The sequence below is a fragment of the Apteryx rowi genome, unplaced genomic scaffold (genome assembly GCF_003343035.1).
Source record: "Apteryx rowi isolate R43461 unplaced genomic scaffold, aptRow1 scaffold_158, whole genome shotgun sequence".
NCBI classification, from domain to species: Eukaryota; Metazoa; Chordata; class Aves; order Apterygiformes; family Apterygidae; genus Apteryx; species Apteryx rowi.
Window position 1 is genome coordinate 678,505 of NW_020447841.1, and position 19,268 is coordinate 697,772.

The 19,268-nt window shown below is 41.2% G+C and overlaps 1 protein-coding gene across 1 annotated transcript; it reads left to right on the forward strand.

The window, feature by feature from the left end:
* The first annotated feature begins 3,607 nt into the window (after positions 1 to 3,607).
* Positions 3,608 to 18,098, forward strand: CALM2 (calmodulin 2). The gene is made up of 6 exons (XM_026059452.1): positions 3,608 to 3,755; positions 8,341 to 8,371; positions 14,023 to 14,166; positions 14,247 to 14,353; positions 15,242 to 15,377; positions 16,851 to 18,098. The coding sequence occupies exons 1-6, from the start codon at positions 3,753 to 3,755 to the stop codon at positions 16,877 to 16,879; spliced, it is 450 nt and encodes a 149-aa protein (XP_025915237.1). The 5' UTR covers positions 3,608 to 3,752; the 3' UTR covers positions 16,880 to 18,098.
* Positions 18,099 to 19,268: the final 1,170 nt, after the last annotated feature.

A 19,268-nucleotide genomic window follows, 5' to 3' on the forward strand; every position in this document is an offset into this window, starting at 1 on the left:
AAACCCACAGGAAATGGGTACTGCTCAAGGAAAATGCAGATGGAAAAAAAGAGACACATAAGAACAGGGAAAGGGGAAAGAAATACATCAAGGAAGAAGAGGGCATAGGAAATACAAGGCAGAAAGAGGATTATCTTAATGACCACTTCTTCAACCTGTAAAGCAAACTGAATATAACTAAAAAAGTATGAATTATTTCATAAATGACTCATATCCAATAGTTTAATGGACAGAAAAAAAAGGTATGGTGGTCAGGTTTTGAGACCTGAAATACTTGTACTCAAGTCCTTGCTCTGTTGCAGACTCTCCAGGCCATAATTAGAGAGCAGAAATTTTATTTAAACCTTAGGCCTCATGTCTCCTATTGCCTCAGTGTTTCTGATGACACAGAGGCAGCCAATAGGAAATTCCAGGCACAGGACTTAGACAGAACATATGGTCTCAGTACAGCCCTTCTATCTACTTTTGGACAAATGTCTTAGGACCTGCTCTGCAGAAATATGTGTATACCTGATTTCTATTGATTCACTGAGTTGAGTCGTGGTACCTGAATAACCCACCTGTAAAGCTGGGTGCTACAATATCTTGTCACTCTGAGATATTGTGAGGATAAATGCACATAAGAATAAGGCAGTTATTTAACACAGTAATGGAAAGCAAATGAGTACCATAAAGGGAGAGATTTTCTATTGCCAAGATACTTACAATTATCCCCAAATATTAAGATTAACCTATGTGCTGCTATGTGCACGCACTGCCTTATGGACCGTGCTTATAAATAGGTGTTCAGTGTGGAGTGCTAATGGCTGCAGACATGTCCATACTGAACAACTTGTAAGCACAAAGACAACAAAGGGTAGCTCTGGAATGGGAACCACTGCCGCTATGTCAGTGCAATGCTGCAGCGGGGCTAATTAGGTTTACCCAGGCAGACCTTAATAAGTCAGGCACAGCACTATGCAAATGTGGTTGTATTGCTCCTCGGACCCAAGCTAGTGTCTCCACACAGGATTGTTCTGCTCCACGTAGACAGAGCAGCACTCTCTGGGCTCGTGCTAGCGCAAGTTCTGCTCTAGATTTGATTGTGTGGCTTACAGGCCCCCTGAGTCCTACTCCAAAGTTAGAGCGGGTGATGAATTTTTGGTCAAGAATTTGCCAGCAGTGATTCACGCCTCTGGGATTGTAGGGAAGTTGGGAACACCAGAGCAATCCGTAAAGCTGTACAAAAGGGGGGATGGGGAGGAGTAAAATAGCTTTAAACTATCTTTATGCCTAATCTAGCTGCATTGAGAATAGTCTGACCATAGGTAAGGAATTACTACTGTTTTATATTGCAGATGTATAAGGAGGCATACGTAACTAACTTTAGCATTTATTGCTTTCTCTAGAAAGTATTTTTTTATCTAGTCATACATTTTACATTTAAAAATGTTATCAGAGTCTGAAAAGACAATAGTTAGATGTGTTTGTTTTTTGGACAGCTCTAAATATGTTTAAGTGGAAAGGAGGGCTAAGAAGCAAAAGTATCACAAAATGGTAAGTTTAGATTTCAAGACTGAAAGCCAAATTTAAAATTTACTGTGTTGTTTTCTCTGTTCCCTGTGATCACAATGTAGGATGGTGAGGATGAGAGGTTCTGACACTGAACAAGGGGTCTCTGAATACTTTGAGAAACAAGGCCTTGTCCTGTTTTTCTCCTTTGTTCCTGAATTCAGTGAACATGAGATTAATTCTGAATAGAGAGCAGGCCTGAGAATTTCAGTTAATATTCAGAAGGAACAACTCATAGAATTTTTTGCAAAGAGCTTGTTTGTGCTAGTCCTCTCCCAAGTGCATCCTATTTATATGGCCTATAAACCATAAAGACTACAAAGAGCAGTGATGAATGAAACATCTTTAGTTTATAAAGTGAGAGCAATTGCTCGTTTTTTGTAATAACGCATGGATAGGTATAGAATAAATCTGTAAGTATTGTACAAATGTCAGCTAGACAATTCTATGGCAATAGCCATAGAATGGAAAGGGATCATTTTTATCATACTGTGATTGGTAATTTGTTCTCAACAATTCATAAAATTCAGATTTGGGCCCTCAAACTTAAATTTTATGATTCCAAAATAAGTGTTGTGATCTTCAGAGATGCTGGGTAGCCCTAGTTTTACTGAATTCAGCAAAAGTGACAGCTATTTGTTGACTTATCTGTTGATTTTAGCTGCATTATATGCATTTGAAAATTTATTTGCCAGTTTGGAAATTTTGGCTGAAGTAAGTAAAAGTAAGTAAATATCTTAGAGAAATCCCTTACAAAGACCCGAGATCTTAGCTGAGAAAGTAGCTGGCCATCTGTCGTTCCCAGGCACAAGACCACGGTGCGTGTGCAAAGAGACTCTCTGGTCTGTAATATGGGAATCTGTTATTTTAAACAATGCTACTAGTGATGAAGCATCTCTGTCTTAGAGAGCGAGGTGAGAATTTTTCTGGACTATGCTGGATACAGAGGGAGTCTCATTTAGTAACTCTGTGGGTGAGGCTTTCTGGAGCATGGTGAGGTAAGACTTGAAATTTTTTATGATAATGTGCTCTCAGGGGTACATTTCTCAGATATACTCTGGTGAAGTCTCAAGGTAAAGCACGAAGGGAGACGCGAGCCAATTTTGGGTCCTCGTCCCTCTGCCCGTCGGGGCGGGCCAAGGCCTTGGGACGGCTCCGTCAGGGCGGGCGGCTCCGGACGGTGCGCTGGCAGGGCCTGCGCTGGGGGTCTGCTCCAAGCTCAGCCCCTCTCCTCGCTTTGGTAGCGGTGGGACCGCACCACAGCGGCGGCAACACTCGCCGCTGCCGCCTCGAGCGACGTGCTGGAGCGCAGCCCGCACGTTTCGTCAGCCGCAGCGTTTATATTCGCTGCGGCTCAGGAGGGCTCCTCGTCCTCGTCCTCGTGTGGCAGTCACGCTCCAGAAAGCCCTGGGCAGCGCCGCCGCCGAGGCCCCTGTCCCCCGCCCCGCAACTCTGCAAAGGCCGCCGCCACTCCCGCTCATCACACGTGTGTCAACAGCAGCAGAGCACTGTGGGCTCTACCCACCCCGGCACTCCCTGCTGCAACGCCTGCCTTTCCGGTGCGGACGGGCGGATTTCTGGCCCGGACCATCCCCCGTCTGTGAGCACCCCCGGGCCGCCGCACGGCGCCGGCCTGGCCCGGCCCGGCCTTGCCGCGCCGGACCTCGCGCACTGCGGGCGGGGGGAGGGGTAACCGCTTCCCAGCCCAGACTGTGCATGTCCAAGTGACGCATTGCAGGTACGAACCCGCCAATCAGCGCCCTCCTTCTGGAGTCTCTGCACTCCTCGGCATTTTTCTAAAATCCTCCTCCGCCCAGAGAAATAGTCCCCCAACCGGCCCTCTGCCCCCCCGCTCCGCGCCGCCTTGCGGGTGAAAACCGCCCCTTTCCCGCATCTCACCCTCTCCTCTGCTGAGGCCCGGGGGCCTGGAGACGGGAAGGGGGCACAGTCGGGGGGCGGGAGGCTCTGCCGTGGAGAGCGCGGCGAGCCGGGACTTCTTTCGCACCTCCGTTCACTGAGGGGGAAAGGGGAGGGGGAGGGAGCGCCGCGGAGCGATCCGGGCGGGCTGTGAGGAGGTTTATGAGGCACTGCTGGCGGCCGGGTAGGGCTCAGTGTGAGGCGAGCCGTAGAGCGGGAAGGTAGCTGCTGTGGTCTGTGCAGCCGTTAGCTTCCACCACACCCCACAGCCAGGCCGAGCCACCATGGTGAGTGTGTGGGGATGAGGCAGCAGCAGGGCTCTGCGGGTGCCGCCACCGCCGGGTGCGTGGCGGCGGGGGTCGCTTGTGGTGAGCTGCGGGAGGGGGGGAGAGGCGCATGTCGTTGAGCGGGTGCGGGGCGAGGTCGCCTGCGGCGGGGTGGGGGTAGGGGCAGGGGAGAAAGCCCCCCTTGTGCGGCTGGTGGGCTCAGTCCGGCGGCGCGGGCAGGCTGGGGCGGGGGGTCCCGCTCTGCGGCGCCGTGTGCGTGGGAGGAGATGGTGGTGGACGAGTCCCGCCCGGGTCCCTTTCCCGCCCTGGGGCGTTGGTGCGGATTCAAAATTCAAACTGCCACTCGGTTGGAGCGCCATGACGCTTTGTCGGGGTGTGTGTCGGGGGGGGGTGGGGAGCGGCAGATAACGGTTCCTCCTGGGAGGGGACCCGCGTGGGGGGTGCCGGGAGGGGGAAGGAAGCCTGCCACGATGGCACCAGCTCCACTTTCTTATCGCTTCCTTCCCCCCGCTCCCCTGAGCCGGAGCGTGCGGCTGAATGGGGCCGGGGAGTCGGCGTCGCGGCAACTGGTGCTGCGAGCGCTTCAGATGTCTGGCTCGCTAGCGAGGTGTGTTGCGCCTGGTAATAATGCAGTGCGGAGCCCTGCAGCTTCTAAGCAGCATGATGATGGGCTGGCTGCCTCACTGCACCATCTCCCTCCCTGCTAGACCTGTTGTCAGCTCACGTTGGAGCCGCTCTCCCCTGCCGATTTCATGATACTGCCTCGCTGTCGGTGGTTCTATTGAACAAGGGACTTTTGAACTTTTTTTTTGTCTCCTGTTTCGGCCTTTGCGATGGACAGTACTGCATTTTCTTGATCAAGCCCGATTTATTTTTCATAGCAATATGTTTGTTTAGGATTTTAATCAACTCTGTCGAATTAGAACACATTGAGTGGAATTGGAGGATTTTTTTTTGTTTGGTCTAAAGGATGTGGGTTTAGCTTTTTTGATTAAAACAAGTGGACATTGAAACGTACAAAAAGGAGCAATTCTGTAACTAAAGCAACACTAGTGACCACTTGGTACTATCCCAGCAATAAGGGAAGATGCAGTATAGTGGAATTGCCTTTTCATTCATTACATTCTTTTTAAGGAATCAAATCACCATGAACTCAAAATGTCTAATGTGAAAGATGGGCCCTTAAATTTTAAGCTCTTTTTGAACTATCCCCCTTGATGGGTAAGGAGGAGAGGTGAACAGAAGCATGAATTTGATCTTGAATTATGAACCTATACAGCAAACCATCTATAAAGAAAGCAGTGAATCTAGCAGCAGAAGACTTTCATTTTGCTTTTAGTCGTCATCTAGTCATCTATACAGAACCAAAATGGAGTATCTTCAAGCAAGATCTATATAGAAATGGGTGTGTCCAAAGCCAGAGTGGCATTTTGAATGTGGTTTTAGTTAGTCCTGACAGATGAGACTGGCTAAACCTGTGAATATATGTTGTCTAATGCTGCATATGCTAGTCAGAGCAGAAAGCTTTGCACTCAAAATAAGCCAGCATATCATAAGCATAATTTTTAGTTTGTATATGCTAGTCTGTCTAGTTCCTGTTCTTCAGTTAATCTTGCCAGAACAGAACTGTCCATTCAGATCTTAGTACCTGTGAAATATAGCAAAACCCCAAGTTTGGGGAAAGAACAGTGTCATCTGTTCTGTGCTTTGCTGGTAGTTCTCTATTGGGCAGTGTTGGACTTGGGTCTGTTGAGGATCTTCTGAACTGACTACTGCATAGCAGTTTTGACTTAAATGCAACACTTCCTCTAGAGGCTGCATATGCTGCTGAAATTGCTGCACATGTAACAGCTTCCCTTTTCTAGGAAGCTTTGTCAGGCACTCAGCATAATCTGTGTAGGGAATKGGGGCTATTCTAGTAAAAACGAAACTGCAGCAAAGTAGGTGAGAAAATGTCTTGTCAAAGCTGTGATGGGTTCCTTGATTCCAGATCAAGAGGGGGGGAAAAAACCCTTTTGGACACTTAAACTTTGGCAATAATAGTTACAACTTGACTCTTCAGAAGATGTCAAAGGAGAAGGTTTTCAGGTGGATCTTGACAAAAGGAAGGTGCTTATCAAAGCTTTTGCAGCATAGGCAAGGTTATAATAAGGCAGCATAGGTTATGGTTATAACTTAGATGTTTAAATGTATGTTTCTAAGTTATGTTGAATTATTGAATGTCTGTATATTATCACATATGTTGCATGAGTAACTAGGTTAAAATCAGGAAAAGGAGGTTGTAAAGGCCCCTGTAATGACTACAGAGGCCTGTGACTTCCATGCATGGATCAGGGCTGATGCATGCCATGCAGGTGGATGGATAAGGCAGCTATCTAGCAGACTTGTTAGCTCCGCCTTTTACTGCTGTTGCGCAGCAGTCCCTGCAGAGCCTAGCACTGCAGAGTACAGATGGTGTTTGTTCAACCTTGCCCCACCTCCTAGCTTATCTTTCAACTGCCATTTACCGGTGGCTTCTAGTGAGTCTTCATGCTCTTCTCTAACACTGTACCCCTTACAGGTACTGACAAAGCTTATCCATTTTTATGGTTAGTGGCTACAGGATGCTTTAAGTCACTGGAAGAGTTAGAGAGGAAGAGTTTGGGGACCCTTAACAGATTAAATAATGCATAATGTCATGTCTCTGTATATAATGTTTATATTAAGCAGTATGTGGCTCAGCTTGATAACCCATAAGTATTGACCTGAACAAACTGGGTTCTTGCTACTTAAATCTGATTGACAGCTTTCTGTGGATATAAATATCCTATAGAAATGTAGTACACCATTCTCCTCACTTGAGCAATAAAAATGAAATAGCATGTAAAGGTATGAGCCTGTGTTAATGATAACTCCAGACAAACAACAYGCGAGTCCTCTCTTGAGTGACCAGCTGTATGCTTGTATCTCAAAGCTTAATATTGATTTGATGACTGATTCTGACTAGTCTTGCTGATACTCTTGAATATCTCTTTAAAAGATGTTGGACCTGTATGTGAATACTTCTTACAGGTGCAAAGATTAAAATGAGTGGAGTATATAGCTGTGGTATAACCATTCACTGCTCTCTTAGAAGTTGCTCACTAGTATGGCCTGGATTCTTATAGAGTAGGTGAGCCATAGGCAGTCTGAGAAATGGCTGATTATTGCCTTAATCTTGGGTTGTCACTGTATTGTATGCATAGCTTTTTTTAAGCAGTTTAGCCCTCTATGGTTGCCTGAGGTGTTAACCTCATTCCTGTTGAGCAGAATGACCAGAAGCTAGTAACTTCCAAGATTGTATTCAATATAGAAATGTAATCCAAATTGAAATTAGTCAAGTTAAAATTGACAGATGGAGCATATGAGTTATGCCATCTGCTAAAGAAATACTGAGAAAAGGTATGTGTAGATAAACCTTTCCATAGGCAAAACTAATGACTGAAAATAATGCCAACTGTCAATATTGCAGTAATTATAACTGAAAGCTTGCTGTAAGGTGGTTGTCATAAGAACAACTAAAATACCAGTGTTTGAGTGAGTGCATTTGTGTTTTCTACACCTTAGTCTTTTAACCTTTCAGTGGGGTTCTGTGGGGTAGAAAGCTCAAAGGTGCCTCCTTGAAGAAACATGTGACCTTTATTGTAACTCAACTGAGGCTATCTAGAATTTGCTTGAAGAATCAACTGACTTGGAAAATCTGACTTGAAAACAGAAATATTTCTACTCTCCTCAAGCAGTTTTATACTCTAAGAGTTGGTTTGGATTTGGTCTCAAAAAAAATTTTTTTTAATTGCTGACAAATGCAGTTGATTCAAGTCTTCAGTATGAGCTGGTGCTTACCCAATTACTGATGCAAAAATGATAAATCTGATACCACTCAATCTCTCTCAGTGGCTTTGTAAACTCCCTTACACTAGTCAGGTCTATGATGGTATGAAAAAAAAGTAGTATAGACAACTAAAATGCATTAAAATTACCAGWTTGTTCTGAAGCTGTTGGCACTGATTATATGGACTCTGTTCTTACTGCTGGGTCTTGAACAGGAAGCTTCATGTCAATCAAGGGATCACCTCATTCTAGAGAAGAGTATATTTTTATAATTATGGCTCTATAATTTGGCAGAGTAGACTAGAGTCCCCCTCAGCTTTGGGGGTTGCTGCCAAAGGGCTTAAACCTGAAGTGTTTAATATTAAAGCTGAGACTATTTACTGAAGTATTAGTCTGATGTGTTGATGAGGAGTATGTTTTCTGTTGGGGTTTTTTAACTTATCTAGAGGGACTTGCATGCCTTGGAGTTGGTAGTGTTGGTTGGGCAATTGTTTATATTCTTGGTAATTCAGTATTTGGGTGTACCTGATATTTACAGGATCAGTAAATGAGGACAGGTTGCCAGTTCCTAGCAAGCAATCCTGATGACTTTTGAGCTTTGTTGGTTAGGACTATTTTTGAATGTTAAAGATTAAGTCTGAAGAGCAGCTACCTTATTCGGAAGCCTCTACAAATCTGTATCTGGTCTTGGCTCAAACTTTTGCACATCTATAATAATATTCTCTTCTTATTGCAGGCTGATCAACTGACAGAAGAGCAGATTGCAGGTAAGGCTTTTACATGCTGTGTTGATAGTCCTGCTTGACCTGGCACATCTTTTAATCCAGTGACAGTGCATGTTTGTAAGATATTTAGCTTTCTTAGAATTAAAGAACTAGTGTAGAATGTTTTAATTCATCAGCTAAATCTTAAAGGCTTGCCTTCATCAAACAACCTTGGATGCAGTGAATCTGATGTTTTGTCCTCCAGAATAATTAGATGGTCCTCATAGCTAGCTATTATCAGCCATGAGAAGACAATTTTTTTTCCTGTGAAGATTATACTGGATGGTGCTATTAACATTGCAGTTTATCTAATGAAACTGCTTTTTGAACTGTTCTAGTAAAGGATATCTAATGCTTCAATAGATTATGGACTCTTGGGATTCTTTCTTTTCATAACTACAAAATGGTCTAAAGTTTGCTAAAGTGATAACTAAGTGTGTGTGGGAGGGTGGAAATCTGTGTTGAAGATTTGGAATCTGAAGTACTCTGCCTTCTTTCTAGCAGAAGGCAAAAACCCTGGAACTAATTTGCTTTGCACTCTCCTGTCCATGGAGGTGTGTCAGACTCTTCTGGCTGTTTCTGATAGTAAAGACACTGGCTTCATGATGGCCAAGAGCTGATAGGCCATAATCAGAAGTGTTGTGTACTTGGCCATAAATGTCCTGTACATTCTTCTGAGGGCCTGATACTGCTCTGAAATGCTTACTGAAATAGGCAACTCCCAAGTTCTAGTATTGTTCCCCCTGCCCCCCAAACAGTGGTTTTAGTGTACAGAGAACTGTAATACTAGTGGCTCAAACCTGGTTATCACATCTGCCCATGCAGGCTGCACAAACTAGTATCTGTCACTGCTTTTCAAAGGTCGATTTCAACTTCAATAATTGGTGTGACTTAAAGCTGCAGTACATTGGTGATGCAGAACTCAGCCTTGTGATTGATATATACATTTCAGTGGATTTTGATCTGACAAGTGTGTAGTTATACAGGCAAATCTTAGTGTGCATAAATGTCATGTGAAATGACTTTAGAGGGTGTTAGGATTCAGCTAATCTAATACTATCCAGCCAGGTATACAAATCACAGACTTTAAGAGATATTGCTATTTAATGATGGTATAACTCTTAAACACTGTATTAAACACTGTCATAATGTGTCATAATGACCTGGTTTGTTTTTATCATAAKAGCCAAATTTGAAGTGTAAGAACATTCTTCTCTAGCTTTTGGACTTTAGAAGGTAGCTTTAACTCATAAGAGACTAATTATGGTTGTGTGGAAAGTCCTTAGTCTATTTACTTGTTGCCATGGTACTGCCTTATGAGTAAGCACAAGCCAAATCTAGTTCAATTTGAGATTTTTCTGTAAGTGCCTTACATATCTTACAGATTTTGTGATCGGTTTAGTTGAAACAGGCTTTATTGATTGTCACTGCTGTCTTTTCAGTGATAGTTCATTGTTTCAGTTCTCAACTGTAGAAGCTTTATTAATGTAGCTGATTATGGAATAATAAACAGGAAGCTTATACTGTCATTATTGATTAGCTAACGTTTGGACTAACCCTGAAGTAGTGTTAATTCTCAGAGCTGACAGTGAATACAAATCAGCTTCTCATACTTGAATAGAGAATTTTCATCTGTGTGAAAAGAATTATAACTTAGTGTCAGTCTCTGGTGTAGCATAGTCTGCCACTTTCAGTTCAACTACAGAGTTTCATTAAGCAAATGTGTGTGTGCAAGCCAACCACATACCTCTGTTGTGAAGATGTAAACCCACTGCAGGTTTATTAGGGAACTCCTCAGTATTGTTTAGGAATGGGTGCAACTGTCTAAGCATTCTGCTTAGTTTTGCTATTGTAGGCCCGAGTCTCATGTGGAAAAAGATCCAAACTGTCAGTGGTGTAGTTTGGATGTATGACACAGATCCTAGCTGTGTGGTAAAGACTTGAGCTCCTGCTAATCCATTGCAGCTTCTTTGAAGCAGTTTAGCTTTTGACTTGAAGGTGGGCTTAAGTTTTAAAAAAAAAAAAAAAAACCAACAACCTATAAGGTAGAGACAACATTCACTTCCTTAAGTATTTAAAGCTGCTGCTTCTCCTGGGTTTAAAAAAGAACCACCTTTACTTCTACCTTTGTTCTGAGGCACCAGAATACAGGTAGATTCCAGTAAGTTTGTTCTTATTTCCTGCTGCATAGGCTAACTTTGGAACTCACTAGTCATGAGACTGAAGTTTTTTGTTTTTATAGGTCAGGGTGAAAGACTTCCCAGGATTATTCTTTTTCATAGAAAATGTTGCTTTTGAAAGTTGGATAGGTACTGAATGAAGCTGCAACTAATGTTCACATTCTGTAAGGATTGAAGTTACCAAGACAAATAGATGCCCCTTTGGTTAAGCTTTCCATTTAAAAAGGTAAATAGGTCAGGACTAGTAAATGTGGGTGGTAAGAAAATTTGAAGGGTGTTTTTATCTCAAAACTACTAGTCTGGTGAGCTTCCCCTAGACTTCAAATAGAAGCCTCTAAACTAAAGCAACTTTCTGAACTAGCAGGCTTGTGCAGGGTGTTTTGTTATGCCTTGTCACTTAGTGTATTGTAGTTCTCTGGGGATCTGACCACAGCAGTTACTTAGAATTTATTTCATAGTAGAAGTAGTTGTGTTTAGATCTTAAGCTCCTGATGACTGTGAAGAGAACAATTGACCTTCTCCTAAAGTTAGATGTAGTTGACTAAACTGCTTGTGAGCAGGAATAGTAGTTCTAGCTCGGAACATGAAGTCACTTAAGACTGACACTTCATCTAGTAAGATGTGATGCTGAGATGTCTCAGAACCAATTGTTACTAGATTTATTTTGAGCTGGGGTATTTCAGAATTAATGTTCTGTTGGGCTACTTTCTCCCTCCTGTGCAGCCTGGAAGTAAACTTTCCCCTTGATGTACTGCTTCCCTTATGAAGAAAGGAAAAGCTCAACCACTGTAGGTGGGCCTGAAGAGGCTGTTCTTGGCACTACATCCTTAGATGCCTCTGACAGACTAGCCATATCTAGGATTCAGGAGAGAGTTTTAGCAGTTTGATATGGGGTGTTGAGTAGCTAGGAGGATTTGCTTTGTCCATAACATGGAGTCAAAGGTGTTTCCAAGGCATGGGAGATGGTTTCTGCAACATTAAGTTTATTAAACAAGAATTGAATTTCTCACTTTAAATTTCAGCATTTCATAGATGCCTTTACTCTGCTAGTTGTTACCACAAGTCTTCCAGAGCTATGCTAGGATATTCTTGTTCTGAGGTAAACTATACCTGCTTAGGTTATGATTCCTATGCTCTTAATTACTGGAGGTGGTTACTAGAAGTGGTTGAAGAGCTAACTGATTGTGTTTTAATCATATCCCTGAGTTCAGCATTTCAAATGTGAACATGCTGCTGATCCCCATCTTAACTTCAGTCCGTTCTTAGCCTGTGATATCTTTCATTCAAAGATAGAGTTGTCCCCGAATGATCCATTTCAAGTATCCAGAATATGCTACTCAATGGTTCTGCTTTCTAGAAAGCAAGTCTGAGTTGTGTGAAGGTAGAAGTGCTATGTTTAAGTGGAGTTGCTGCAGTACTGCTTTATGGTGGGGTTACTGACAGCTAACAGCTTCAGCCTTAGCTTGAATGTTAACAGACAATTGGTTGTAATAAGTGCTTGTCAAGAGTCAAGTAGTCAAGTGTTTGCCTGTTCTGAGGTCCTTCCGTAACAGGCTATGATCATCTCTAGTAGCCTTGACCCAAAAGCCTTTTTTCTGGTGAATAACTTTCCTTCAAGCCTATTTGCCTCTAAGCTAACTGAAACTGGCTCTGAAGAATGTTTAAAAGTTATGTTGGGTACAAGATTTGACTGCCTGTTTGGCTAGGCCTGTTTCTGCATAGTGTGGAAACTGCACTGGCTTGAAACTGTTTCCTTTCGTCCTTTAGCCTTGTTCTAATTCTTAGGCACTAAAGAGCAGGAGTTGTCTTTCAGGACACTAAGCATGTTAGGTACAAAAGTGTGGTTTTTCCCCTCTGTTTTGATGAGACTCAACTGTGGATCTGCTATTATAGCTATGGATCTGCTATTATAGCTATGTCCATGAAMAAAAAAAACAATTTTTGTGGTTGCGTTTTTAACACTTGATAGCTTGTACTCACCTCAAGTGTGTTAGAGTATGAAATGGATGAAGTAAGACTTGAAGCTGTTCATGTGACAATAATAAAACTTTTACTATGACTAATTCTGAGCTGGGAAACCCACCATCTGGAAAGCTGGCTGCTTGGAACTGTTGAGGATTTAATTTGTGGAAAGAGTTACTGATGTAGAAGTACTCTTCAGCTAATTAATCCTCCAAAGGCGTGAACTCAGATGTCCTGGAAGCTGTAAAGGGATCTGAACTATGCAATGAAATATATTTCTTGTTTTAAAAACTTATGATTACCTGTGTTTTTTGCATGAACTGTTTCAGTCAGTCAACTAGGTTTGGGTGTCTGTGGCCAAAGACAAACAGATGGTATGGATTAAAATCATCTTCATTTTTGGACTGCACAATTAAACATGTTGTGCTTGTATTAATACTGCTGGGGACAATATAGCCATTGTAGGGGACTAAGAGGTAACATGGAAACATGCAGTCTTACCACAGCTGTGTTTGACTAGTTTTAGTGAAGGCTGCTTCAGGATGTAGTAAGGCTGAAGCAACTTTCTGAGCAGCTTTTCAGAAATGGGTATGATGGCAATGATTCCCCCTTGAAGGATGATTACTGAAGTGTTGTGTATATACCTAGACTGAAGTCCGATGGAAGAACACGGAGAAGTTCTTTTTTAGCTAGTATGGTCAAAWGTTAGGAGCTCTTAGCAATGGAAGCGCTATTAAGCTGTAGCATTTGGGTACCATTTTTCAGCTTTTTCTTACAGTAATTTCTTACTGCTTTCTCATAAGAAAAGCATCCATACGAGCAACTTGAGTAAGAACCACTATTTTTGTGGTTGTAGGACTGCTGCTCATAAAATCTGAACTTGGTTCTCCTTTACAAATGAAAGTGTGTTCCCTCCAAGCACTTCAACTACTTGCTTAGCAGAAACAGTATTAAAACGAAGGTTACCAAGAATGGGCACACTCAATTTGAGTACAGAATATGCTGCTAGTAAACTAGAGAACTGAAGATGCATAAACCTAAGTGCATGAACACTATCATGTTCAAATTCGCAGAAATATTTGGGTCTTGATTCTGTGCAGTAATGTTCTTCCAGTGCGAAATGCCTTTAGGAAGTGATTTCTACCAATGATATGGGTAATTCTAGTTGCAGATAGCTAGTCGTTTCAGCTCTCTACTAGGGATTCTGGTTCTAGATAGACCTTGCAGACATCTAAGCAGTTCTGAAGTGGATGATCCTTCTGTGTGTGTTTTTGTTTTGTTTTTTTTTTAGGTCTAAATGTTGTTATTGGTAGGCTGGCAGGTGTTTGTCCAAATGCCGGTGCTTGCATGCTGGCATTGCAATTGTAGCAAACTGAATTCCATATTGAAGTTTTCTTAAGAGTAGGAAAAGTTTTGTAATTTAGAACTATAAACCACATTGGATTTTTATAAGGTTAAGTAAACTTGATGTTTCAGAGCTGAAGGTACTGACTCCTTTTTACTGTTGTACAGAATTCAAAGAAGCTTTTTCACTATTTGACAAGGATGGTGATGGTACTATAACTACAAAGGAGTTGGGGACGGTGATGAGATCGCTTGGTCAAAACCCCACAGAAGCAGAGCTGCAGGATATGATCAACGAAGTAGATGCTGATGGTAAGACTTTGCTAATGGGTAATTACTTGGTAGAATACCTAAAACCATGTTTATTTTCTAACAAATTGAGTATCTTGCAGGCAATGGCACAATTGACTTTCCAGAGTTTCTGACAATGATGGCGAGAAAAATGAAAGATACAGATAGTGAAGAAGAAATTAGAGAAGCCTTCCGTGTGTTTGATAAGGTACTAAAATGCTTACCTTAACAAATCTTCATGTTACAAAAACTCAAACTGACTTCTGATAAACTTTCTCACTGAACTGAGGGATATTTGCAGTCCTTCCATCTAGAATTTCTAGGTTAACTAGTCAGCATAAAATTCAGTCTACTGTGGGACTAACTGAAAGTCAAATGAGCACTTAAGTCTCCTCGGTAATAGTAAGCTCTTACATCGCCTCGCTGCTATGGTACTAAAACTCTGATACAAGGTTAGCAGGGGAACTGCTTAAATATTTAAAAATGGTAATCCTTTAAGTCTTAGTGTTTACTATGTAAAATGCTAGTTGAGTCTACAGTTAGTCAGCTTCTTAAGCTAGATGCATTTTTTAAACGGAATATGTAGCTTTAAGTAGCTTGCAGGGGGGCTGTCAATTTTGGGTCTGTACGCACTAGTACTTTGGTATCCAGCATATCAACTAGAATAGAATATGTAACAGTGGCCTGTGAAGGCCTTTCAGTTGTTTGCTGTACTTATGAAGCAGGTGAAATAAAGCAGCTTCTGATCTAAGGAATAGACAATTGAAGCAGATTGTCACATGGTTGGTGGCATCCATCACCTGAGAAGCTGTAAAAAATGCRGATTGCTTTGTCAGCAATAGAAATGCATCCTGGGATAGGACAGCAAAAGTGGACTATATTGGATAAGTTGTTTTTAATGTCTAGTCTTAAGACTAAGAACCTGACAATACTGAAGATAGCCTTACAGCTCTCACTTGCCTTGTGCAAATGTTTGTGGATAAAASTATGCTAATCTCTTAATGTTACAGCTTAAGAATATTTCTGAGCAAGTTTATGCAAATCATTTGGCCTTAGACAAGTCTATTCCAGACTTCCTTTTTTCCCTCCCTCCCAGGATGGTAATGGTTATATTAGTGCTGCAGAACTTCGCCATGTGATGACAAATCTTGGGGAGAAGCTAACAGATGAAGAAGTTGATGAAATGATTAGGGAAGCAGACATTGATGGTGATGGTCAAGTAAACTATGAAGGTAAGGAGCCATGAACTGATTCTTTGTGTAGCAGTTTCCACACCACAGTAATGGTATTTGGTACTTATATCAAGTTTAAATAGGGCAATGTTCAGATGGGAGGTTTTCTCAGCAGTTAGTGTTCCTTTAAGCTAATATTTTACTTTTTTAGTGCATACATTGTGTACATCTACATAAGATTGAGTTATTGCTACCTTGTGCATAAGGCAAAAATGGCTATTGAACTGTGTAATGTAAGAAATAGTTCTCTAAATCTAACTGTGGTAAAGATTGTTAGAATAAGGAAGTTAAGATGATGTGTGTATTCTGTTCACATACTGCACTGAAATGTTGATCAGAAAGCAAACTAGGAAAGGAAATCAACTGACCTCTAGCAAGTCTTTAATTTGAATACTATGAAACTTACCAGTAAAAGGGGGAGGAAGCCTCTAAAATACCTAGCAATTTCAAGAACTTCAGAAGACCTTTTTAAAATGGAGAATTTGGCTGCAGTCAGTTGTAGCAATAACTTATTTTTTACTTGCTTTGTTCTTCTGATACTGAAAACTTAAGTCATGGAAGCAGAAGGGCTTCTGTTAGACATTTGTTTGCAGTTCAAGCATGAAGCTGGCTTTCATTTTAGCTTTCCAAACACTTGAGTAGAAACATGAGCTAGGGTGTTTTCAGATAATCCCCTTACTGTTCCCAGGCTGTAAGTCTAGCTTCATTTAAGAACTTTTTGGTTATGACCTCAGGATGACCCCTCATTTGAGGAKAAAAAGGCATTTTTGTAAATGAGACCACCTCTACATAATTGTACTTACAAACACACAGGTGAGGAAGCTGACATTAAAGAGGGCAGGCAACCCTTGTTTCAAATAGCTCTTCTGGAGCTTGTGAACAAGCCAGTTAAAAGGAATCTGGGAATCTGAAAGGATGTTAACTTGCTGAGCCATAGATTAAGTATATTGGGCACAGTTCCCACAAGCTATGAGTCTTCACTTACTAACTTCCCATGTACTGTGAAATAGGGATGGTTCAAAAACTTAAAGCCAGTTAAGCAAAATAGTAATAATTAAACTATTTTGCTTTGAAGAGATTCAAGCCAAGGTAATGCCTTGCTTGAACATTTATTTAATGGATGGTGATGTCAGCATGATCCCTTATAGGCAAGGCAACCAGAAGTGTTTATTTGTAGCTCATTGAGAAACAGGAGAGGACACAAATGTCTTACTTGTTTCGGCACTAAGGCCATTCCCCAGTTCAGTGGGGACCAACTTTACTGATAAAAGTAGAGGCCTTTCACCATTTAAAAAAAATTAAAGGTTTTTAGGCATGGCTGGTAGAAAAAGGGAATGTCTTCAAGATGCTTTTTTGAATATAACTGATAATATAGTGCTAAACACTGTCTCAAAATTGGTGAGACAGATCACTTAAATCTTGCAATTCAGATTTTTCTTTGAATAACTCTTTTGCAACTCTTTCCTTTTACAGAGTTTGTACAAATGATGACAGCGAAGTGAAGATGTACAGAATGTGTTAAATTTCTTGTACAAAATTGTTTATTTGCCTTTTCTCTGTTTGTAACTTATCTGTAAAAGGTTTTTCCCTTACTGTCAAAAGAATATGCATGTATAGTAATTAGAAGGCCATTCCTCCATGTTTTTCTCCTTTATCTTACTGTCATTGTTCTGATTTTTGGAAAATTGATCAAAGTAACAAATGTTGCATGTGGCTTACTCTGGATATTTAAGCCCTTCTGCACATCTAAAGTTAGATGGAGTTGGTTAAATGAGGGAACATCTGGGTTGTCTGTTTAAAAAAAAAAAGCTTTCTTTAGGAGACTTAGGTATGACTAATGTAACAAGTTACATAAAGTAAGTTAGGGTTTACTGTGCATTAGCTATTCCTTAGTTAAAGCACCGTGCTGGCTCTAGTTCTCCCATACATACAAGATAGTTTATTCTGCTTTCTGTGATGGAGGATGAGGACTCTTGCACTCATCTGCAGGATAAAACCATGTGAACAGTACATAGTGAAACAGCTAATGCACTGTAAAAAAATCTCTCCTAACTTGCTTCATGGTAACTTGTTTGTGGCCATACCTGTAACATGTTGTTGAAATGTGGAGTCTTAACTTTGTGGACGATTGACAGTCAACAATATGAAACTTAAAAGTTGCACTAATGCAAAACGGGTGTGTTATCCAGGTACTCGTACACAATTTTTTTGTACTGCTGGTCCTATACCAGAGAACATTTTCTCCTCTTGTTACTATGCTTTTTAAACTTTGTTTAGCCACTTATTTTCAAAAATCTGCTTATGGCACGATTTGCCTCAGATCCATTCCAAGTTGTATATTTGTTTTCCAATAAAAAATTACAATTTACCCATACTGTTTCAATGTATCCTTGAATTATTTACAGAATTTGTTCAATACAGTTGCTGCTCTAATATTTCAGTATGTAGCAGTTTGGTTTGCTTATGCAATGGATTGGCTGTCTTAAAATAGCTTGGAAGGTGAAAACTTAGACCTTAAACTCTGGCCCTTAATAGTATTGTTGACTTGGAGAAGCTTTCTTACTAGTAGTTTAAAATGTATTTTACAGTCTTGTGTGGAGCTTGGTGCTTCAATAAACTTACCGTAGTGACTGGTTATGCCCACTATTTGTAGACATTGTGAACTGGATGTTGACCTAGTTCAATAGTTGACCTAAAATTAAAATTCCTTGTTCAGACAACTAAACCTGTTTGCTTTCTTTTAATTATTTGGAGTTTATTCCCTATCATCTGGTACATTGGGGTAACTTAGTATCACATCTAGACTCTTCTGAAACTATGTCAGTGCTTTGCCTTTCAGGATGCGATCAGCTCAAAGTATGTTAGAAAAACCTTCTCTTACTSATCTGCTAGTGCCTGTAGCACTAGTTTGTGGTCWAAGCTTTCAAAACTTTTTTTTTTAATCAAACCTATTTTGACCAAGGACAAATCAAAGACCTCAACAGCATGCCAGATATGACTTGTGCCACTTCTCTTTACTCTGTGCAAGAATTGGCTAATCTTACATGATATTRTTATTTTAATTGGGGCTTCTGGCTGCCTTTAAACAAAGCACTGGCCCCTGCTTTCTGGTAGCCCTCACTGGTCCCAGCAGAGCAGTTTGCTAATGTTTTACAGCTTTTATAACATCTGTGGGGTCTTAATAGTGAAATTGGGCAGCTGATAACCCTGATTTCAGAGATACTAGATAAAATGAATTTATGGTCACTGAGCCTGAAAAGCCCTGCTCTATAACATCTATAAGTAGATCTACTGATCTTCCAGGGGATGCATGCTGAAAGTATTTCATTTGCTAGCATCAGTTTCTTAGAATAGTACCTTGCATATTGGCAGTTGGATTCGGAAAGTTCATGTAATCTAAATACAATACCGGTTAGGGTTTGCCTCCTATAAAATGAGTGACCAAACAAGTGACCAATTGTTTCTTATCCAGTCTTCCTCCTGTAACCTAGCAGGCTGGACATATGACATCTGCTTTTAAACTAGCGTAGGATGAGAAGGATTTGACAGGGTACAAGAACCAACGCTTCAGATTCTAAATTTTGGGAGTACTGAATGTTACCTTTTTAGAGGTAAGTAATGCAAACTAAGATCTGACAAGAGGGTGCATTTGCTTGCCTTCAATTCAGCATGATTTGAAAGTGTCTGACGGGTTGAGAGGGAGAGGGTTCTGTTAGAGACTGCCTTGGCTAAGACGGATGCCTTTCACATGATGAATAAATGAAGCTTATTTGAAGGARGGCACCTTTTATTTACTGTCCCATTTTAGCTGCACCCTATTCAGTGTTTGGTCACAAGAATCAAAGTTGCTATCTTTGTTTAATGTCTGTGTTGCTGATATAATGCAATGGC